At 35.0% G+C, this 24,302-nt stretch overlaps 1 protein-coding gene and 1 long non-coding RNA gene across 4 annotated transcripts in view; both read right to left on the bottom strand.

Annotated features, from left to right (window-relative positions):
- Positions 1–9,313, bottom strand: part of CHD2 (chromodomain helicase DNA binding protein 2) — a 148,903-nt gene extending 139,590 nt beyond the window's left edge. The window contains exons 1-2 of one of the 2 annotated variants that reach the window (XM_011978381.1): positions 7,300–9,313; positions 6,825–6,957 (exon numbers count right to left, since the gene is read on the bottom strand). In XM_011978381.1, coding sequence (XP_011833771.1) covers positions 6,825–6,886 — 62 coding nt within the window. In that variant the 5' untranslated portion in view covers positions 6,887–6,957; positions 7,300–9,313. Of the gene's footprint in view, positions 1–3,141; positions 3,659–6,824; positions 6,958–7,299 lie in introns of those variants that run through there. The other variant, XM_011978382.1, reaches the window with a different exon arrangement.
- A 714-nt stretch (positions 9,314–10,027) lies between these two features.
- LOC105538506 lies at positions 10,028–24,301 on the bottom strand. Of its 2 annotated transcripts, none has more exons than XR_001005918.1 (5): positions 24,197–24,301; positions 22,167–22,233; positions 21,504–21,589; positions 16,055–16,124; positions 10,028–10,392 (listed from the first exon to the last, which is right to left on the bottom strand). It is a non-coding gene; the product is annotated as an uncharacterized LOC105538506 (long non-coding RNA). The 2 variants fall into 2 exon arrangements; XR_001005917.1 differs by lacking the exon at positions 24,197–24,301 and adding an exon at positions 23,962–24,156.
- Position 24,302: the final 1 nt, after the last annotated feature.

The raw sequence follows: 24,302 nt of genomic DNA, 5'->3' as shown, positions 1-24,302 counted from the left end.
TCACGAGGTCAGGAGTTCAAGACCAGCCTGGTCAACACGGTGAAACCCCGTCTCTACTAAAAATACAAAAACTTAGCTGGGCATAATGGCACGTGTATACATATGTAACAAACCTGCACGTTGTGCACATGTACCCTAGAACTTAAAAAAAAAAAAAAAAAAAAAAAAAAAAATTCTAAGAGAGGATGAACTGTAAAACACACCCAAGCTGACTAAATGGGGACTTGCCTCCTAAAATCATTCTCACAAATCTCTCCTGGTAGGCCAAGACAACCAGCGAGTTCCTCAGGGCCAACCTAGCTCTTGAAGAGGAACTTAGGACATGCAGGAAGGAGGGGTGCAAGAAAGTAAGATGAAATAGTAAGAATAAAATAACGTTACTAAAACCTTACATTGATTGAGCAATTTTAATGTGATGGGCTCTTTGCTAAGCATTTTATGGGCATTATATTATTTAACCTTCATGACCCAATGAAGATTATCTACATTTTTAAAATGAGAAAATTACAAGTCCAATCATAAGTGCTTCTTCACTGGCCTAAACTGGGAACAAAAATTTTCAGGACTAAAGTAAAAGTTGAACTCGTACCTAGCTCTTGCTAGGCACGGAGGTAACAGTTAAGCATATACAAGTGACAAAATGACTCATCAGAATTAAATTCAAAGTAAAATCCGGACTATCCCTACAATGCTGCCTTAACCAGGATGCTTGTGTAACATTCTCTCCTTCAAGATCAGTGATCACATTGTCCCCAAACTACAGGGACTCAGTAATGAGAACTGAAATGCTTTTCAGTATGATATCCAGTCCAGAACATCTTGAAACACCAAAAAACGAGACCCATAATCAAACACGTTAACAATAAAATGCTAAATTATGTAGCATGAATGGCTATCACATATCTATGTCCTCCATCATTTATTTCAAAAAGAAAAGCCTTGTCCCTCATTTCATAATCAGGGCTCAAATATATTCAGTATATAGGAGCTTTTTTTAGAAAGGTCTCTTCCCACAGACTTGCTTTATCACCTAAAGATTCCACTGATTGCAGAAAAGGGTAATAAGACAAATATAAGTAATGCATTCCAGCATTGTGCTTAATTACTGATTACAAAATAAAAATACAATCCAGCCTGGACAACTGAGTCAAGTTTTGTTACTCAGGCTTTACACTGAAAACCCTAAAGTTCCAAACAAGTTGTGACTGGCAACTTTGCAAAGGTATACATTTGAACTCAATGCTTAGTCAAGCTCGAGTGCAGGAGGGACTTACTCAGCTGTGACACACCCAGTGTAACCAAGCCAACAGTTACTTTCACCTGTATACAAAATATTCTTAGAGAAATTTTTTTTTTCTTTTTTTTTTTAGTTTATTTGTTCAAGTGACACCCCTTCAAGAAAACCAAGTTCTTCAAGGAAGCCAAGTTATAAGGTTACCAGAAAGAAGCTAAAAACTAAAGGATCTTCAAAAAAAAAAAAAAAAAAGATGACTCACAGCAAGAAAATATTTAATGGCTGACACACAGCAGTCACTCAATTTTTATGCCAGAAACAAACTTAGTCTATCAAATTTTAGGGGAGAAATACCATGTGGTCTCAGGAGGTCTCTCACAACTGTCAATTGTTTTATTTGGGGGTAGGGGAGAGCAAACTAACGATAAAATCTGTGAGTTTCAGTTAAAATTCAAATAAACTTCCAGATTCACTCGTCAAGCAATAACTTGCTACAACTGTCACAACCAAAAGTCCTTATCGAAAATATTTGCCCACCTTCCTCTGCTGACTTAATCTTTCTTTACAAATATACTAACTCCCTAACGGCCAAATATTAGTTGGAAAGTGCATATTTTAAACAGCAAGAGAGAGAGAGAGAGATCAACATTCTTTTCTTGCTACTTGATGCCATTCTCCAAATCAAAGGAAAAAAAATAGAGGGCTCAACAAACATACCTAAGAATACTGGTTATTTAAAAAAAAGTTAATTGGCTCCAAGATTATGAACAGTTAATAGGTAAATTGTTATATCATGGTATGCATTTTAACTCATAATGATATTTAGGCTGAAATATCTTAAATAACAGAATAGTTCATATCCTCTTAAAAAATAAGTAACTGCAATGTTGACTACTTTGACCCCAGTTTTAGGAACTGAAGGGCATTGAGCAAATATTAAAATTAGAATTCAGTCTAATTAGAACTAACTACACAACTAATTAGAATTCAGTCTCTACACAGAAAGAGAGATGAGATGATTACCTTTGTTCTCGTGGCAAGTATACTTTTAAGTTGGAAGCTACAGTAAAATGGTCAAGTTCTACAAGTACTTAATTCTCTAAAGATGTTTAGTATTTTATATGCAACATACATTTGAGCATATAATTTTAAAATTAGTTACAAATTATTTGATGAACACTTCTCTGTAACAGAAAACGCAATTTCTGCTAGTTCTCATGAACTACCCAAATAATTCTTCCCAAAGAATCTAGATTATGAGAACCTACAAAACTCACTATCATAGTGAATTTTAACTTTCAGACTGTATTCAGAAACTTGACATACGCCCAAGCAAGTATCACCTGCATTGAAGAGGTCAACATCTCCTTTGAAGTAATATACTTTACTCAATTCATATAATAACTGAACTATGGCTAACTACAGTACAGCCTACTCCTTTCAACTGCTAAAAATCTCTAGTATGAGAGGAAAAAAACTTCGTCTACAGTAGATAAATCCACTGAATTTCTTGCTGGCTTGAATTCAATATGTGTAATTAGACATCGTTGCTAAACGATAAAGTTTTATCCAGAAATCCTTGCAAAGGTTTCCAAACAAGGCAAACCAGTGAGCCTAAACCGGAACGGTTTACGGGGACTCAGAATTCCCGAAATAGAGACCTAGGGAAGATAATTCTCAAGATTTGGCCAAGTGACCCCATTATCAGCCAAGCTGTCAGTTACCTTGCATTAGCAAGGGCTATTAACACTTAAAAGAGCAGTTTTCTGACATTTACTTACATAGTAATGGTTGCCTAACACTATATTCTGCCACTTTTTAATGTTATTAAACATGTGACATTTTCTATTTTCTACTAAAATATCCCACTGTGAATCTTAAATATATAGTATTTAACACATACTGACCTGAGTTTTTCTCCATCAAATACCAACTGAGAAAATCTACGGTACCAAGTAAAAATGCACGGGGACAAGTTCAAATAATTTTCCCTTTGTTTATGAGACATGTGTTAAACAGCTGTTAACACCCGTCAAGAGGTTTTCACTAAACGTATCCGCCTCTGACACTCAAACGTTTTGGTCAATGGTAACAAAATTAAACCCACTCATCTCTTCACACTGCACGGGGGCGGGGAGGGAGGGACGCTAAGGTATGAAAAGGGAAAATGAAAATTGTAAAACTGGGCAAATTTTCTATTTTAAGATTTCCAAATAGTGCCTGTACTTTTTCTCCAAAAGCAGCAGCTTCTAAGACGATAAACCATTCCCGGAAATGGGCAAAAGAACACACGCTACAGGGTGCGCACCGCTACAGATATGGGCGGACACGCCTGCCGGGAGCAAACGCGTCCAGTAAAGTAGCCGCCCACCGGAAAGTCCCAACTAGAGTTCCCTTCCTTTTCCCCTCGGCGTGCGGCTCCCTGGGTAGGAGGAGGAGAAAGCACCAGACATGCGCACGCGGCCAGACGTCACTGCGTTCTCTCCCCGCCCCCGCGGGGAGCCGTCTGACGTCACGGGGCGGGGGCTGCGGAAGGCGCCGCCGCTGACCCTGCTGTTACCAGGCACGCGTACAGCCAATCAGCACCCCGCGCCGGCACCGGCCGGCCTTTGAACTCGGCACGGCAACTTCCTGCTGTTTGGCGAGTACACAGTGCAATGCAGTATGTCTGTCAGCGCTGCGGCACAAAGGAACAGCCATTTTGTGACTGAGCTGGACTTGCACCAAGATGCCAGGGGCTCAAAGAGCTGCTCCGTGCCCTAACTATCGAGCTGTCTTTTATTTCGGCACCAGAGCTCCCCAGAAGAGCAGAGAGGGGGAAGGAAATAGGTTTTGGTATTTCAGATTTCAGTTAGTTTAGATTCAGTCTTCTCCAAAATCCCGTTTTTTAATGTATTATCAGCGTCATAAAATGGCTGCCAGTTAAACTGCCTGTTCTAGTACACAAGTAACTGCATTATGCCATGTCTAATCATCCCCAGCCTTTTAGAATAACTGCTAAAGTGCCAATGAAAATTGTAGGATTTACCCGCACCTCAGGTTATAAAAATCTGGCTCAAAGGCAGACGATTTGGAGATAAATTTAATAAACTCGTTCAATTCTTGAAGATAAATTGCGAACGTGGTGCCCTAAGAGAACACACTGAACTCTTTGTGTGCACACAGTCCCCTTTTCATTCTTTGATGTTACTTAAGTTACGCACAAGCTGCAAATTATTCAGATAAAAAGTATGGCATACTTCTTGTATGTCCATCACTAAAACTTTGTTTTAAATACTTAGAAATTTTACAAATATCAAATGTTTTTAAAATAGCATTTTTAAAGTTAATTTTTAATCTTCAAAAATCGTGATAAGTATTAGACTTTAGCATTAACTTCAAATTCAAATACAAACTTACATAACCACTATTAACTACTGCACTATTTCCAAAAACAGGATATTACCAGATTTACCTAAACTTGCACTCATTCCTTCCAGATCCTAAAGTAATTCTCAGACCAAAGTTTACTTGACCTGCAAACTCATTTCTTCTTCTGTGGCTCAGGCTGCAAAGGTGATTTTCGTATTCCCTAAACACTATACTTTGGGCAATCAAAAGTCTGATGGCAGAAGGAACCAAGTACTAATTACAGGGACAGTTCAGCTCACTAGAAGTAACATTAATCTATCACATTAAAACACTAGTAACATTCTTCAGCTGCACAATTTTAAAAGGAAGTGATGTCATAATCATGTACATGTATTAAGGTATGAAATTTAGGGTAACTCATTTAAAAGTAACTACCTTCTTTTCAAAGAGTGTCTTAAATATTTTTGGAAATCCATCAGGTATATGATTCAAAGTACACTTGACAAATGATTTCAAAAGTACAGTCAGTACATGCTTCATGTTCAGCTGTAACCTCCACTACCAGGAGGCAAATGCCTGACAACTAGTTTTCCAGGTGAGAGTAAAAATACTGAAAGAATACCAACACTGCTCAATTTTTTAAAATTAGAAAGCACAGTCTGATCAATGATGTTAACCACAAACCTTGCATAAGAAAGCCAAAACCCATGTGAGACCTATGCAAATGATACACTCAAGGGAGCAACAATTTTAGTGTTGAATCTTTAATAATTTGCCAGATATACCTGGAGGTTTTCATTTCTTCAAATTGTCATTACTTTCCAGAAAAAACAGTTTAGGATGAGTACAAAACTTTTCTGTCCTCAATTTAATCTAATAATTTACATGGGCAATTCAATTAAGACAGCACTACAAACTGGGTGACAACTCAATTTGCAAAAAAATTTGGTAACTTATTTTCTAAAGCAAGGCTCAATATGCTTTTAGTCAAATAAAATAAATAGAATTCAGCAGATTAGTAATATGTCATGTTCAAAACTTTCAAATTCACTAGCCTAATAGAAGAGTGTATTATTTATAAAAATGAGAAAAGTAAAAAGAAAATTGGGAAGGAAAATCACATAATGAATCACATCCTTGTTAAACTACATGATTTAAAATTTATAATATGAAAATGCATTAAGAACACAAAAAAATGCATTCATATGTACTTTTTAAAATTAATATACAGAGGTCATACAACAAAAACATCTTAGAGGCTTTATTACTTCATCACTAATAAGGTACTCCAAGGAATGTGAAACAAATCATGATTTGCACAAACAGTACATTTGTAAGCTTCAGAAGATAAAGCATTCCAGACGACTCTGTCAAAATACATCAGTAAATTTAAAGCAGCTACATCTAAAATGTGAGGATAAAATACATCTACCAACAAGAAATCAATGTCTTAAGCATACAAATGCAAACCTTAAAATAATTTAAATGTAAAATATACAACTGTAAATATGATCACAATAACAAACACAAAATAGCAGTATATTAAGAGTATTCCAGGATTTCTGTTATTACAGATTTGATTTCATAAATGCAGGAACTCTAACCATCAAGTAAAGGTTTTGATAAATCATATCAAAATTTCCTAAAATGTCAAGTATATCAAAAGAAATACAAAGTCACATAAAAATATAAACTGAGAGGCATCAGTCAAAGGGTCCTTTAAGTGATTTTGTTTTTAAATGTACATTTTTTCATTCATATAACTTTCTGAAATGTCTATTTACTATAATTTACTACTACAAGGCTTCTCTATGGCCCTCAGTTACAAGTTTAGATATCCTGGATTCTTCAAAGAAAAAATTTGCCTTGTATGTAAAATGGTGCAATGCAGCAATGGCTAAACCGACAAGGTCATTTTTCTGCAGTACAAAAACCTAAAAACTGAAATTTACTGACAGAAAAACTGTACATTACAGGAAAGGCCCCTTTGAATAAAGGTACCTTACCTTTTGACTGCTGTAAGAGGCCTTAAGTCACAACTCAACTTTCATAAATTGCTACCAAAAAATTAGGGTGTGGCATATTAGCAATCTCAAGGTCATGCTTTAAAAAACGAATCCAAATTAGAAAAACACAATAAAACAGACAGCAATCCATGTCTGTCAAGGTAAACAATTGTAAGCTGAGGTTTCTCCCCCAAAAAAAAAAGACAAAAAGGAAGAAAGTTGATAGCTCATACCTCGATGCATTGCTGTGTAGCGAACTGTCCTCCTCTTGGCTTTTGTCCTTATTTCTCATCATCTTTTAATTCTTAAATATTAAGGGGGAGGGGGAATCTGTGTTTGCTTTGAAGTCCTGTGCCCAGGTATTTACTGTCAAAAGTTGAAAGAAAGGTAAGGTCCCGGCTTCTATCGATGCTTTTTATCATCAGGAACAAAGTCCTGACGATGTTAACGATATTGTTATAATACAACAACGGTAAGCACCAAAAAACTAAATATTTCTATTTTTTCCTTAAAAGAAAAAACAACAGGATAAACCGAACAGTGGAAGCATCACTATCAATAAGGAAACTTTCTCAAAGTAGCACACTCGATACAAATAACAATCTCTGTATCTTATTGCGTCATCCAAGAATTTCTCGTATTTACAGAAAACAAGGCAAACTTTAACAAATAAATCTTTAAAATTATCACCAATGATCGTGAACTTACCTGATCCATGTAGTATGTCCAAAGCAAGAGTCCTATCTACTAGTAGAAAAATATCAGATCCCAGATAATTAAAAATAAAGGCAAAATCCTCCGTTAAAAAACGAAAAATAAATAAAATAACCCTCAAATATGTTAAATGGTCAAAAAAATAAAGCAATAATTAATACTAAAACAGGTCCGAAAGAAAAAAAACCTCATTAGGAGAGCGCACAAAAATGGAGGTGCGCCATGGCTTCTAAGCTGGAAAAAACAACGACCTGGGCTCTCAGTACGGCTGCTTCTTTCCAACAAGGCACGAAAAGAAAGCTCCTAAAAGCTGCTTTTCTCCCAAAAAAAGGTTCGAATCGACCCCAGTAAGTCACTAGGAAAGGCAGGGGGCTACGGGGGCCCCCTGAGGCTGCCCGAAAGTTAGGGAAAGTTGCGTAAAGTGAGGCAAAGGCAGGGAGCAGAGCGCGCTCTCTCTAAGGCACAGCCGCCATCTAGAGCCTCCTTCCCAGCTCTGAGAGCTCTGCCTTTGATTGACACTCTCTACATTTACCCCACAACTCAGGTGATGTACCATAGACCCACCCCTTCATCTCCACCAAAAAAAAAAAAAAGAGAGAGAGAGAGAGAGATCCTCCATCCCAGGGAGCCTAAGGACCCCCACCCCCACACCTCCCTGCCCCTCCAGACCACCCCAACAGGGGGAGGGGGGAGGGCTTCTTAACCCCCTCTGGCTCAAGCACCCTTTTTAAGCCAGAGAGAAATGTAATTTGTTCCTTTTGTCTAAAGATCTGCTAAATATTTCAGTCCTTGAGCTAAAATAACTTCCTCCCTGGACAGGAAGTGGTGTTTTATCAAGCCATTTTGAAAAAGGGATAATTCTTAGAGAATCTAAAGCTCAGCTTAAGTACTAATCTTTGTAAAAATTAATCCCCCAATGGGTAAAATGATTGCTAAATAAAAGTAAAACCTTAATTTCATAAACTAAATTCAAGTTTTTCCTTCTTTATGATGCCTAAAAATAATCTAAAGACAAAATTTAAGGGGGAATTTTCCATCTCAACTGGAAGAAAGGGGTAATTTTTACAACTCAAGAGCGCCTCCCTAGTGTTCAGTTGCATTGGAGCAAAAGTTAATGCAACCAATTTTTACTCAAAAATATCCATTTTTCTTTGTTCTTTCACAAAATTCTTTAACCCATTATATAACCTTGAAAATATTACACTCCTCCTCCCAAAGAAACTTCTCATAATCACAATATATTTACTTCCCACACTGATTCAGGCAAAACAAATATCTTTAAATTCAAGAGTATGGGCCAACCATGATCACCTTTAAATCAGTAACCCAAGAAACTCCACCTCCAAATCCAACAGAAAACACATACTCCAACACTTCCCTTGTATTTCAAATCAAGTAAGTATACACACCCATTTCAACAATGTTATTAACAATAGGACATACCTGATTGCAAATTATCAAAGTTAATGGCACAAAGCAAATTCTCCTAATTATCAAGACCATGAGATCCACAGAAACAAATTACTAATTCCAAAAACAATACTCTCACCAAGCACTCCATTCAGACAAGCATATTCATACACCCAAAAAAATCCAATCAGCTTTCCTTTCTGCCAGAACCATGTCCCTCCCTCACTGAAGAAATCCATTTTAGATTTACACCAAACAAAAGCGACAATGTCCAATCTAGGTAAAATCCATAATCCAAACTGTTTCAATTCCATACTCTCTACACAAAGATAAATTTTGTACCAAGATCAAAATCCAAAATTCTGTTTTTGAATGTAACAAAGACCAACCACCTCACATCAGTCAATAACAAAATAGTGCACGTGTATTGACCATGGATGTGTATGCTGCAGTATTTGACATTAATCACAAACAATATGATTAACACAAAACAATTTAACCTGAACTATTTCTTCGTCTCATGTAAAATGGGAAAACAGAATCAACAACTCATTTTGTCTATCAAAATAACACCTACCACCTTTGTAACAGTTACCAAAACTGGTATCAGTTGATTAGTAATAAATGAAAACCTGGCATTTAAAAATCAAACGTTAAGTAATCTATGGCAGGGTGCAGTTCATTTCATCTAAATTCCCAATTGTACAAAATAAAGACAATACAAGATATTAATCTTACCTCAAAGTTATAGAAAATGGATTACACACATAATTATGAATGTAAAAAATTGTGAATACTCCAAGGACCCTAACCCATAAATCCAACACTTCTTATAGTAAGACAATAGGAGACATCAGTTTAAATATTCAGATGAATATTCTATAGCAAGATGTATTTATAGTATTAAAAAGCTTAAGAAACCATTTCAATCAACACAAAATAATTCAGAAGTATATGTGTATCCTCATTCTGAATTTTGGAGCAACAAGCAGTTTGTTTCAAGTTCATTAAAATCTTGTGGCAGATTAAAATCAGATTCTATTATTACCCATTGAGTTGTTTTGAAAGGTGTTTCATGAAAGCACAAACAAAACAGTATTTAAACCAAATGACCATCTAAGAGCACAACTTTGTGAAAAATGATAAATCTTCATAAACCAAGTAAAATGTTTTTGATTACACCATTTCCAATTTACCAGCTTTATTCAGTACACTTCACCACTTGGCAACTATAAAGGTCAAAGTATTACTAAAATAAAAGTAAACATTTAATGAAACTTCCACTTAAAAAAAAAAAGCCCAAACTGAGAAATTTTAAAGTGTTATAAATTTTATTAAAGTTAACATTCCAAGAGGTCATACTCATACAAATCAAACTACAAAAAATTCCAGGTATAAAAACTATTATCTGTGTTAGTGTGCCATCCTCCTTCTCCAAATGTCAAAATGTCCACAAAAAAAAGTCTTTAGAAAGTCAAATCCACTGTCCATTTGTGTTGGATAAGAAACCTATGTCTTCATTCACTGCATGGAATCCATGTTAAAAGAACCCTGTCTTGGTTGTGTATTATCACAGGACTCTTGTATTAATCCATTTTTCTCAATTCCCCATAGTAGACTGCCATCTTGATTTCTCAGTGGTAGGGTCCATTTGAAACTCTTCAAGCTGACTGGGTGCTTGATGAAAAAATTAAAAGAAAAAAATGCTGTTGGAATCTTAATCTTTTAAACAGAAAACAGCCACCCACCTTGAAGATATCCTACCATACACAAAACTTTAATTTTGTAACAGCTTTCAACTATGAAACTGTATATTAAAGTTGTATGCAAAACACACACACAATTCCTCCATAAGACTGCACACCAAAGTAACAAAGTCCTTGTACTACCACAGATACATTAGTATCTATAAAAAGGTCCCAGTGAAGAGTCAGATTTTTAATATTTAACACTAACATCATTATACTGTGTACATAAAAAGTAAAAACAAAAATTAAAATTCAAAATTCCTGGAAAGCTAAATTACAGAAACACTGTGGATTCTAAATCTCAATGCAGAAAACTTTCCAAGCTTCTTCAAAGAAAACTAATTATAGAAAAGAATCTTAAGGGATTTTAAAAAAAAAACACACACACATACACACACACACATAAAGCAGTGGATCATAGCATAGTTTTTCAATCCAATAGATGTTTTGTTTAGATAATGAAATGGCCACTATAGGTGACACCATCTTTAACTACATATCTGAGAATACAGAAAAGATGTAGCCACCAGAAAAAAAAAAAAATCAAAAATGCAAAATATCTGCCTGGCTTGATAGATCTGCCATAAAATGCTATCAGTTTTCAAATTATATGCAACTAAAATAATACTCTCTCATTACCAAAATACCAAATGTCTCACAGAAAAATAAATCCATTACTTAAATAATTTGAACTGAAGGGAGAAGTGAGAAGTCAGATGATTTTACCATTAAATAAATGATTCAGATTCATCATGACCAAATATAATTTGAAAAAACAAGATTTAAACCCTGGCCTTCTCTATAAATTTTCCAGCTCTCCAACTGAATTTGTGGAGATACAGTCAATGGTGACTGAATTTGAGGTAAATTTAAGGACATTTTAGCCCATTAGGTAATTTCCTTGTCTCCTTGGCAATAATTAGGATATACTGTTTACTACACACAATACAAAAATCTACCTATTTAACTATTTGCTTAACCGAGATATGCCACCCATATTAAAAAAACATTGATTAAAGGGAGTGTCACAGCATCAGTAATAAATATCAAAAGCAAGGTATTTCTCCTTAATTGATCTTGCTCATTTCTCCCCAGCTTTAAAAAGAAAACTAAATTACTCAATTCATTCCTGATCTCAGTAAAATATCTTCCATCTGACTTGTTCATTGCTTAAAATTAAGGGACATGTACTTCTATAGAGAAGTATAAAAGTAAAAACATCATTCTCTGTCAAACAGTTAATTACAACCCAATTTCTTTTCAATCTCTATTGTTACAAGGTTCAAGCTCTAAATGAAGTTGGTGATGTAAATACTATTATGATGAACGATGACACTGAGAATGCATTAATATCAAATTAGTCATATTTCAATATCTGTAGATGCAATTTATTCATCTTGGTACCTTAATTAAAAAACTCAAGTTTTATGTTTTTCTGACACAAGACAGATAAAATTTATCCAGATTTCCTTCTAAATCCATTATTTTTTTAAAAAAATCAAAAGAAAATCTAATGACATTATTAGTATTTCAAAATTAATAAAATACATTGGTTTATGTGACAACAGCAGAGATTAGAAAATAGCATATTTATCATGCTCTCACAGTCATATATTTAAAGATAGTAAAAAAAAAAAAAAAAGTTAAGAAAAGAATGCCTCAAGAGAAAACTCTGACAACTTTAAGGACATGAAAAAAGCTATGATCAATCTGCACTCCTGCAAAGCCAATCCAAAGCCAAAAGTGAGAATTTTGTTAATAAGGAAAAGTGTTCACTCAAGCATCAGAGATTTAGGAGTAATCCATTTATTTTCATAGAATTCAAATTCTTATAAAAACTTTATTTGCAAATAAGCAAAGTTATGCTAAAAAATACAAAAAAGAAATCAGGCTTAGTTCTGTGAGCCTGGAAATTCTCTCAGAAACAAAATCCACAGTTCTTCATCTGTAAAATAAAAATAGTACCTACCTCTTGTAGCTGTAGAAAGAATACTTATATAGGACTTATATTACCTGACATATAGAAAGATCTCAGTAAATGTTAGCTATCATTCTGATATACCACAATAACCGAAGTATTCTGAGACCTACAAACTGACCTTACTGAATCAAAGTTCATTTATGTATCATCAGTAAGAGTATCTCTGAAGAACATACAGGATCATGGGGTCAGCAGTCTTGCATTAAAATCAAAATTCTACAGAAAACTGGGTAGGGTTTAGATATCAAAGCCCTCTACGCATTCCTTTCCAGTAACTTGTGAATTACTGCAGACATGGAAGAGATGTTTTGATCTAGAACTCCATCAGACAAACCTAGATCTTTTCTATATTTCACATATAACCTTCAAGCTTATAATATAAATGATTAAAAATTTTTCCCCTTTGATATTAATTAGTTTATACTTCCTTTTTAAAATAATGTGCATGTTCTAAGAGTACCATTCCCACAGCAAAGGTAAAAACTTAAATGGCAACAAAGCTTCAGTGAGTGAGTACTACCCCTTAAAATTCCCACATATCATACATCCAGAAGAACATAAAGTAGAACATGGAGGTCTTCTCTTCATTGTATTTTTAATTATTTTTTAAGATGGAGGTCTCACTACGTTGCCCAGGCTGGTTTCAAACTCCTGGGTGGAAGAGATATTCCCACCTCAGCTTTCTCAATAGCTGAGAACACAAGTATATGCCTCTGCACCCAACTAAGGCTTTATTTTTTATTTTTTTGAGATGGAGTCCCTCTGTTCCTCAGGCTGGAGTGCGGTGGCGCCGTCTCGGTTCACCGCAACCTGCACCTCCTGGGTTCAACCGATTCTCCTGCCTCGGCCTCCCGCGTAGCTGGGACTACAGGCACACACCACCATGCCTATCTAATTTTTGTAATTTTAGTGGAGACGGGGTTTCACTATGTGGGCCAGGCTGGTCTCGAACTCCTGACCTTGTGATGCGCCTGCCTCAGCCTCCCTAAAGTGCTGGGATAACAGGCCTGAGCCACCACACGCCTGGCCTGGTATTCTTTTTAAATTCTACTTTAGTAAATTTGTTCTAAAAACACTGGGACATGATAAAATACATTGCTGGTGGATACACAGGTAGTGATTCACCATCTGGATTGGGTTTAGGAGGACTCCCCTAAAATAAACCATCTCCTTTCCTCTACTTCTCAGCAAATTTTCCCATTTTTAATACCAAAGAAAAATGGGGTGGGGGGACAGAGAGTAGTATAAAGAAAAAGAAATCAGTGACTCCTAATTGTCTTAATGGATGACTATCATAAAGCTACTATTATTAATGTAACAAATTATTTTAAAACCTAAACACTTATTTCAAAGCCAATGATGGGACAAACAGGTGTAAAATTACCTAGAGCAAAAATTCATCCTTCTCCTCATGTAACTAACATTCTTGCTGCTTATGATGATTTCAATCTTCTTTGTCTGTCTTTAAATGTGAAAATATTTATGTAAGAAAGCCCTGAGAGGCTAGGCACAGTGGCTCACACCTGTAATCCAATCACTTAGGGAGGCCGAGCAGAGGCCGGGAGTTCGGAGTCAGAGGTCGGGAGTTCGAACACCTGAGGTCAGGAGTTCGAGGTCAGCCTGGCCAACATGGTGAAACTCCATCTCTACTAAAAATACAAAAATTAGCTGGGCGTGGTGGCAAACGCCTATAATCCCAGCTACTCGGGAGGCTGAGGCAGGAGAATCAATTGAATCTGGGAGGTGCGGGGTTGCAGTGAGCTGAGATGGCGCCACTACACTCCAGCCTGTGCAACAAGAGTGAAACTCCCTCTTGGGACAAAAAAAAAGAAAGCCCTGAGCAGTAAATTAACATATGTTGTCTTATTACCAAGATAACCTTGAATCTTCAGTAGAATATATATTAACAAGTCTGGGTCTTATCGGCATAAAAACTAACTATAAAATGAATGTCAATTATGACAACTAAGAAAAGGAGTCATCTTATTTAAGGTTTACAATCAAATCAAATATTCCATACTGTTCTCATTGGTTTAAAACTTGACTATATATGCAAACTAAGAGATGGAGAATTGCAGAGAAAAAATGAAGTCTTGTCACTTTTAATTTTTACTTAGTCAAAATTTTGCCTTTCAGGCATGCCTAAAATTTAATATTTATTAATTCATTAAAACTTGTTTTAATCGTGAATGTCTGTTTTTAAATTAAACCCAAACACTAGCTGAGAAACAATGTTTAACAGAAGCTGTATTGATACACTAAGTATTTATTGAGCATCCACTATTTGCCAGGTAACTGATCTCTTTAAAATGACCACAGCCAATAATTGTACTATATTAGAAAAGTTTTCATCTCTTTCATCATCCCGTATCAAAAAACAAATCCCCCTCCAAAAATATTGTTGCAGGCCCTAGTAGCCATTTACACAATGCAAGCTAAAGTAGCCATAGGCAAAAATTATCATCTAAAATTTAGATTCCCAAATGTGATTTAAAAAAAAGTATTTTTATGAAGTAGCTAATATATAATTACCAAAAAGGTTGTCAATAATAAATCATGTTGGCCAGGCATGGTGGCTCACACCTATAATCCTAGCACTTTGGGAGGCTGAGGTGGGCGGATCACCTGAGGTCAGGAGTTCAAGACCAGCCTGGCCAACATGGTGAAACCACACCTCTACTAAAAATACAAAAATTAGCTGGGCATGGTGGTGTGTGACTGTAATCCCAGCTACACTGGAGGCTGAAGCAGAAGAATCGCTTCAGGCCTGGAGGCGGAGGTTGTGCTGAGCCAAGATCACGCCACTGCACTCTAGCCTGGGTGACAGTGGGACTCTGTCTCAAAAAATATAGTAATAATAAATAATGTTGAGAATTCACCAAAATTCATTTATACAACCTTCCCATCAACTCTTTCCAACTATTTTTCAGGCTGTCAGAAAAACTATTCCAGAGGTAGTAACCATGTCTTCTAACATCAAAGCATAACTTCAGGGACAATCAGGCTAAAGAACTTTTTGTTAGGCTTTCAAGTTTAACTTCCAAATTAATTAATTAGAAGTAATTATAATATTGGAAATCATTAAAGATTATGTTCTATTACCAAAAGAGAACCCAAGGGCTTCTGAGTTCTATACAGGTTAAGGCAACGCTTAACAAAAGGAATAGCTGTAGGACCTAGGATAAACTTTCCCTATAGATGAAACAGGAAATACTTTAGGCTTTGTGGCCATTCAATACAACTCCTCTGCTTGCTGCTGCTATACTGAGAAAGCGGCTGCAAACAACAACTAAATGAAAGAGTATAGCTGTGTTGCAATAAAACTTTATTTACAAAAACAAAGAGGAACCATTTATCAACATCCACGTTCATAATAGTGTTAGAGGTATGTTCAAATGTGGGTTGTTTGCATTTTAACTCGCCTAGGTGAAGAAAGCAGAAAATAATAGATTGGAGTAAATTAATAAGCAAAATCTCCATGTTGATTTTCTTGTACTGTGTTGTTTCACTAAATCCCTTTATTTACAATTCTGACTCGAATTTTCAAAATTTCCAAAGTAGTATTTAAACTTTTTAAACAGATTAAACATGTAAATTGAGTAATACTTACTAAATGCTTCCACCAATGTCTACTTCATTGTATGGGGCCTTTAGAGGATTCAGTTTGAGGTTCATTATTTCTGCAGAGGACAAAAAGAATTTAATTTTATACATAAAAAACGAAAACAGATTATTAAGCACCATGATTTATACTCAAAATGTCAACATCTTGCAAGGATCATCTGCCAACAGACCAAAAGATATATGCATTTATTAACAATATAGTCCAAGCAGAAAACATACAAGCTCTTGAGTATCACAAATTTGGCTGTACAAGAGTCTCCTCTGTAGAATGTTACTACAAAATCACAAGCATAAGTTTCAGCCCCTAAGAACTCCAAAAACGTAGGTAAATATTTGGGCTCCCCAGGTGGATCTGACAGTTGGGAACTAGTTATTTAACAGAGTCAACATCACTCCTACAGTACAGAATTGTTTCACTTTCTAGTCTTACATCTATTTACTTTCAATTCTTCTACAGGAAAGCTTACACTGCCCACCTGTAAGGCCACTTTCTCATTCCTTAGTATTACCATATTATTTCAGATTTTTATGTCTTTAATCAACACTAAGACAAAATGATAGGAAACCATAGGCATCATTTCAAACTAATTGTACCAATCTACTCAACTAAACCAACACTAATCATTCCTAAAATATATGCTTGATAATAAAAATTTATCCAGCCAGGCCCGCTGGCTTACGCCTGTAATCCCAGCACTTTGGGAGGTGGAGGCAGGCAGATCACTTGAGGTCAGGTGTTTGAGACCAGCCTGGCCAACATGGTCAAACTCCGTCTCTACTAAAAATACAAAAATTAGCCGGAAATCACTTGAACCCGGGAGGCAGAAGTTGCAGTGAGCTGAGATCGCATCACTGCACTCCAGCCTGAGCAACAGAGCGAGACTCCGTCTCAAAAAATAAATAAAATGTATCCATACTTCCCACTAGTCAGACTTAACTAAACATGGAAAACAGCGTTTCCCATATTCTCAAGTAACTTATATACTTTTCTCATCACTCCTGTTCCCAAGTATGATTACAATAATCATCCCACCCCCAAAAAGAAAACTTATTTAAAAGTTCACTTTGAGAATGGACTGGGTACACTGGCTCACACCTGTAATTCCAGTACTTTTGGGAGTCCAAGCTGGGTGGATCACCTGAAGTCAGGAGTTCAAGACCAGCCTGGCTAACAATGGTGAAACCCCAGTTCTACTAAAAATACAAAACTTAGCCGGATGTGGTGGTGCACGCCTGTAATTCCAGCTACTCAGGAGGCTGAGATAGGATAATCACTTGAAAACCGGAGGCGGAGGTTGCTGTGAGCTGAGATCACACCACTGCACTCCAGCAGCCTGGGCAACAGAGCAAGACTCCATCTCCAAAAACAAAAAGAAAAACAAAATGTAGCAATTTAAGGTTTTTAGAAGGAAATAAAGATTAGAATTTACTTTACACTACCCAAATGCTTTTTTAGGACTAATTTTCAAATTTATAGAGCAAGTCTCTGTTTATCTTCCCAAATCTAAATTCCTTTAGTCATTCAGACAGATCATAATCAAGAAATATAGCAAAGATCTGCTTCAAAATTACTCTAAGAGTAGGTGCTAAATTATCTTCCCAAGAAATTGACAAATGAAGCAATTTAAAAGGAACACAACATATTTCTAATCTTCCAAATTTAATCTGATCTTATAAGTAACAGAAGGTTTTGTGAAGAAAGACAAATCGTAAACCAAGTAAACCCTTAAAAGAAGGGTAGAATTGACTTAAGGAATCTTGGTAAAAGAAATGTCTAAGGGAAATCCCTCACACTGCTCTGATGAGCTTATAAATAAGTTATCTACCAGTAGATAGGGTTCTCACACCACCAAAGACAGAAAACATATCTCACTTTGCATCTTCACAAAAATTACTGACACTAACGTAATCTACCATAGCATCTCCTTCCCCATGCATCACTCACAAAAATTACTAACAACCAAAATTGACAAAGTCTAAAATCACTTTGCCATCCTTGGAAAGAGGGGAAAAGGGAGCAAAATTCAGCTTAGGTAGACTATCAAAGTTGACGATTTTGCTCATATTCCCACCTATCCTATTTCGTAATATCATAGTTTCAGATTTAATAACTTACAGGTATAATATACATATTTTGGTTGTTCTTTTAAACGGTAAGGACGGCTTTAGTCAACTGTCTTATTATTAGTCATTTATGCTTTTCTTAGAAAACTTGGTTTTTAAAACAATATTTTTACTTTTTTTTTGAGATGGAGTCTCACTCTGTCGCCCAGGCTGGAGTGCAGTAGTAGTGTGGATCTCAGCTCACTGCAACCTCTGCCTCCCAGGTTCAGGCGATTCTCCTGCCTCAGCCTCCCAAGTAGCTGGGACTACAGGTGCGTGCCACCACGCTCAGCTAAATTTTTTTTTTTTTTTTTGTATTTTTAGTAGAGATCGGGATTTCACTATGTTGGCCAGGCTGGTCTCGAATTCCTGACCTCAGGTGATCCGCCTGCCTCGGCCTCCCAGAGTGCTAAGATTACAAGCGTAAGCCACCACGCCTGGCCAATTTTTAACTTAAAAATAAAACCTGAGAGCACCATTAACTATAAAGTCATTAATATGTCTAAGAAAATTCACAAACCTCAAAGTTAAAATATAGCTTTATAATCTAAATTAAAATGACTATGATTACTATGTAGTACACGCTAAAGATATAATTGTTTGGGAAATAATTTCAAATACATAGCTTCGTTTCAAAAGGCAGAGGAATGTTTTCTAAAACACAGATATGTCAAGCAACATACAAGGTATATATCAAAACTTTTATCGTATTGTTATAGAAAACATGCTACTTGAATGTTACATAAATCATCAAGTCATATATTTATAACCTAAGGATCAGAATATCCTTCAATTTAAATTGTAAAGGTTAATTACATTAAAAAAATAGCCAATTTGAAAATCAAAGTACACTGAAGCATTCAATCTGGAAGGAGGTAGCTGGTAAAATGAAGATATTTATCTTTGATGTACAAAAATTTTGTAATGGAAATTAAATAGATTATATCAGGCATGAAAACTATAAATCCTCTTATTTATAACATGATCATGGCCAGGTGAAAAATATTAAAACCACTTAACTTTATATTAGATACATTTACTACATCATTAGAAAAATTTTTTTAAATGCTTTTATTGAAGCATTCTAAACAGTGTTTAAAGACAGTATTAATTCCTTAATCGCTTCTCTGAAATCAATTTACAAAGTTTGTATAAGAGAATTAGGCATGCTTAACAATTTTTTTAATCCCACAATTTGATAGCTAATAGGGATCTTAAAAGCTTGGAACTCTAAAGTCTTCATACAAATTATGAGATGAAGGTACAAAAGGAACAAAATGTCAAGACTGCAAGGCTTATTTACATTAGAAGGTAGGTCTCCTGATTGCTGAAACGTGTTATATTTTCCACTCTATCACCACTTCTGATTAACAAAAGATAAAGAGATGTCCTCAACTATCTTTCTCCCCCTTATGCCACTCCACAATCAAATCTCAGTGGATAAAAAGTAAAATTAGTTGTCCATAGTACAAATTTTTAAATAATCAAAAAATGATGAATAATAGTAAATAAAACTTAGAAGAAAATTTACATTTGAAATTACCTATTTTATATAATCTATAAATGTCATGTCATGTCATGAAAGCCTTGTGATTACACAGCATGTCTCCTTTCGTTTCTATAGAACGTCAGGTAATTTTTTAAACAGTTTTTATCAGAACTAATGCAATCCAATTCAATCACAAAGTTGATCAGATTTTTATGATTCAAGAATTATCCCAAAATGCTAGAGTAGAAACAAATATGTAAGCACCACTCTGGTTCTTCAGCAGAAAACAGTGGTAAATAAATAATAATCCACCTTCCTTACAAAATACAGTACTTTAATATCACATCTACAGGATCCACTATATTTATCTAATATTATGTATCTATAATAATCTACATTTACATTTGACCTCATGTGCCAATCAATTATGTTCATTATACAAGACCGTCTCAAGCAGTAAATATCAAAACACTGAATATAAGCACTAACAAAGATCTAAGTACATGTGGATCTTTGATTCAACATTTCTAGCCCTTTCTAGCTGTTTTTTTATTAATCAAATTACACCTTCCATAGGCCATTATAAATGTATTGCCTGTTTATACTTAAACAAAGATTATGCTTCACATAAGAGACCCATTTCTTAATTTCCATAACAGTGCCCAATGACAGGAATGCCAATTTAATATTACATCAATTGCACGGAGGAAACCCTAATCTTGGCATTTGTGTTAAAGTTTTGAAGTGAAGGATGTTTCAACTGTTCTTTTAAATGTTGTATCTTTAAAACACTACAGTTAAAAGTCAAACATTTAGTTTTCTCTTGCACACTGTAACACACCCAAATTTGATCGAACTGCAAAAAAGGACTCAAAAGTTAAGCTGAAGCAAAGGCAATAAAAATATTCCTCTTATCACCTATTTCAATCAATAGAATAAGGCAACATCAAGCATTGAAAGACTGTATTTTATTTTCCACATAAATTTTGAAGAAAAGTAAACTTGCCCTTATTTTAATTGATCATCTGGCAATTCTTAAAATTTCCCAAGATACCCATTATTACACCGCGTATTTCCTCTAGTCAATCACTAATAACAGCTTGACATTAATTTTCAGATTCAACGTTAACTTCTAAAAAAGGCATATTTCCTTAAAAATATCCGTGGACATTTTTTTAAATTCACATATCTAGCTTTAAGATTTCAAAATGTGATATACATGGTATGTTAGAGGCCCAATACCTATTGCATGTGAAAATTATTTCTACCTTTTATGCTTTAAAAGCAATTACTAAGCAATTAAATTAGAGGACTCTTTATATGTATTAACTCTAATTTCCCAGAAAACACCACATTTTTGGACCTGTCTGAAAACTCATGAAAACAAGTAAAATGAGTATTTTAAATCTATTAAATGACTAAGATATGAAACTATTTAGTTTTTGAAATGTAGTTAACAATCCTACGATCAGCAAATGCAAAATTCCAGACCATTCCTAAAATGTGATCTGTACAATCAAAAAAAAAAAAGGCTGAAGATTGTATATACCAGATTTGTAAAAACATAATCTTGATGACTCTACTGCAGATTTAACCACAATCCTAAAGCACCATTTTATTAAGCAGTACTAAATGTCTTCCTGCTCCAATATAAATTACATGCATCGACTGTCTTAATAGTAACAGAAGTGTTTCAATGTCAGGCAAAAGAATTTGATGGTTTTCTCATCCTTTCAGTGATAAACAGTCTACAGTTTGTTTCATTAACAAACTTTAGTGATATTTTTCACTTAAATGTTGGTAACTATTCAACTGCAGATGTTGCGTAAAAACATTTACTTACTTGCTATATAAAATACTGACTTTCCCAAAGATTTCTTTTATCCTCAAGGATAAAACTCCAATGTCTCAGTCTTCAAAATGGCATACCTTTTGGTGAAAACAAAGATTCTAAACTTACTTATGAAGCAAACAATAGCAAGTAAAACTAAGTGTTTTTAAACTTCTTAATTACAAAAAAGAAACTTAAAATCTATGCTCAAAACCTGATTTTTTAAACATTCTTCCCTAAAATCTGTTAGTACGAACAGCAAACTAGTTCAAATTCTCCAATAAGCTTATTTCTTTAAATACTTAAAAGATTAAAATTGTTTGCACAGTATATAGAGTTCAACAGAAAAAAAGCTATCTTTGGTTCATGGTTTTCCTCCAAATCTAATCAGTCTTCTCTTGTTCCCAAAATTAAACAAGGTTTAAAGGACCTTCAGTATTTTAAACTATTCAAAGGGTACGTTAAGTTACAATGGCTATGCATATATGCTTTTAATCTTTCCTGCAGTGAAAAGGCTTAAAGGCTTTGTCAAATTATTTCAGATAGTTTACTCATATTCATAATCACAACTTTTTTAAATGATACCATTCACTGATTAATTGAAATGTAAATTATTAAAGAATAAAACAAAAACTTAAGCTAATTTTTGTCAAAACAATAAAAACCCAGTCTTACCTCAAATAAAAGAACTCTATTTGTTCAGAACCATCAGCAACCAAATTAATTTTAATCTCTAAGTCACCTTTAAAAAAAAGAAGAAAGATGGTATTAGTGTTTTGAATTTTAAACATTTCTTGGCCAACGATTCAGTGTGATGAAACAAGAAAATATTCCACAGACAAAAATCTATGGGTAAATTGAAGAGACGCCTCATCGACACACAACCTGTACATTTATGGTTGCAGTTATTTATCTTAGTATCTATCAGTCTTTGTTTTCCTCATCTTTTGGCTGTATTGACCAATACTGAAGATTAATACATTGAATTAAACAGAAATACAGAAAATTCAAATTTTTGGACTGATTTAAGATTACGAATCTTTTTTTTTTTTAACTTTCCCTCTTTTTATGACAGGCAATAAACAAACAAAGAAAAAGTTTACCATTCTTCAAGACAAATCATCTTAGTATCTCCCTTACCATCCAGAAATCTCTTTTACAATTATGAGCAATTAGAAATTAGCTCCTCCAAGAGAAATTAGTGAAGTTAAAATGGCCACTGGTTACTTTAAATTTTAAATCACAAGTTACTTGATCTCACCAAGTGGGATATTAGCTTTGTCTTTAAAGCTATTCTAAAACTTACAGTATCTAGACCTTTACTCAATTTCAAACCAGGGTCTTGAACATTTTCATTTCAGTCTTTCTCCTCCCCCATTTATCACGTAAAAAGATCTTTCAGGTTAAACTGCTAGCAATTATTTTGCATTTCACAATTCAGAGAGGATTCTAAAGAACTAGATTCAGAATATCCATTTAAAACCACTTTCAGTGCCCAAAAATTTCGGAAACATTGATTTGAAAAACCAAAATTGGTACTTAAAACAGATTCTGTAAAATCAAGATATGCGCAACTGATGTAACATGTACCATTATAGGAAGGCTACTCAAAAAACAAAACAATTTTACTGGAAAAATGCCCTTAGAAATATGGTCGAATAAACCAGTATCTGATTTCAGATGTACTATGTAAGTCTGCCCAACACTATTTTTACGTAGTTCTGCACCTTTACAACACAAGAGCTCCGCAGAATGAAGACAAATATATTCTAAAATACACAAAGGTTTGTGCGCTTCTGGTTTGTTCTTCAAACCACTACACTTAAAAATTACCCTTCAAACATTTTTTTAAGATTAGAGACTATACACAGAACTCTACTAAATTTTATGAAACCTGTACTTTCAAAATACTGTTCCGTTTTAAGCATATCTAGATTTTTATACATGCAACAAATGCAACAAATATGGCTCCTCTTCATCGCCCATTACCGAGAGCAGTCCTACTTTATTCATATTTACATTACGAGAAAGTAACTTCAGGAAGAGATTTGGTGTCAGAATGTTCTTTTGTGAAAGTTTTTCGATCATGGCTTGTGATAATAAACATTCTCAAAAAAATTAAATTACGAACTTTTGACTAGGAATTGACCCAAGTACGTTCTAACATTTAAGGTGTGAGAAGTTACAGATAACGGCGCCTTGTGACCTTTTCAAAAAGTACCAAACAGTGTATTTAATCATATTTAAATATCAGGAGATCAAATGATCTTGGCGTAATTACTCGGTAAAATAAACTACATTAACCAAACGTCATCAGCTAGCACCGTAATTATCAAATCTATTTCCATTAAACAGCTTTGACGACACAGTAAACTTGTCTTCGTAATTCTGAAATACCAGCAGCACTCCTCCAACTTGCATTTTTCAAAGACAACCTTAACGTCATAAAGGTTTAATAAGCAGCAAGTACCTTCGCATGTATCACTGCAGCCGTTTCAAAAACGGCTTTGAAAGAGTTAAAAGCCAACACCCAATAGGAGGGAAAAAAACAAGTTTTATTTTTGTTGAAACGTAGTCAGGGTTCCATTGTTCTTTTAAATTCGATCATGAAGATGAGTTCCCACCTCACCGGAAAGAGGTTAAAAAGCTCCTCCGTTGGAGAACCTGAAAGGGATTTTTTTACCCTAAATATCAAAATAACTCACCAGGACAGAAAGGGGCTCTCAACGCCCGATCCCCTTCGGGCTCTCGCCGGCAGTCACCCGCCGCCCCTTTCCTGGCGGATCCAGTCCCGGCGACGAGGCCGCCCCC

This window comes from Mandrillus leucophaeus, unplaced genomic scaffold, assembly GCF_000951045.1.
Source record: "Mandrillus leucophaeus isolate KB7577 unplaced genomic scaffold, Mleu.le_1.0 Scaffold193, whole genome shotgun sequence".
NCBI classification, from domain to species: domain Eukaryota; kingdom Metazoa; phylum Chordata; class Mammalia; order Primates; family Cercopithecidae; genus Mandrillus; species Mandrillus leucophaeus.
The sequence above is the reverse complement of the archived record's forward strand: the minus strand, read 5'-3'. Positions and strand labels throughout refer to the sequence as shown.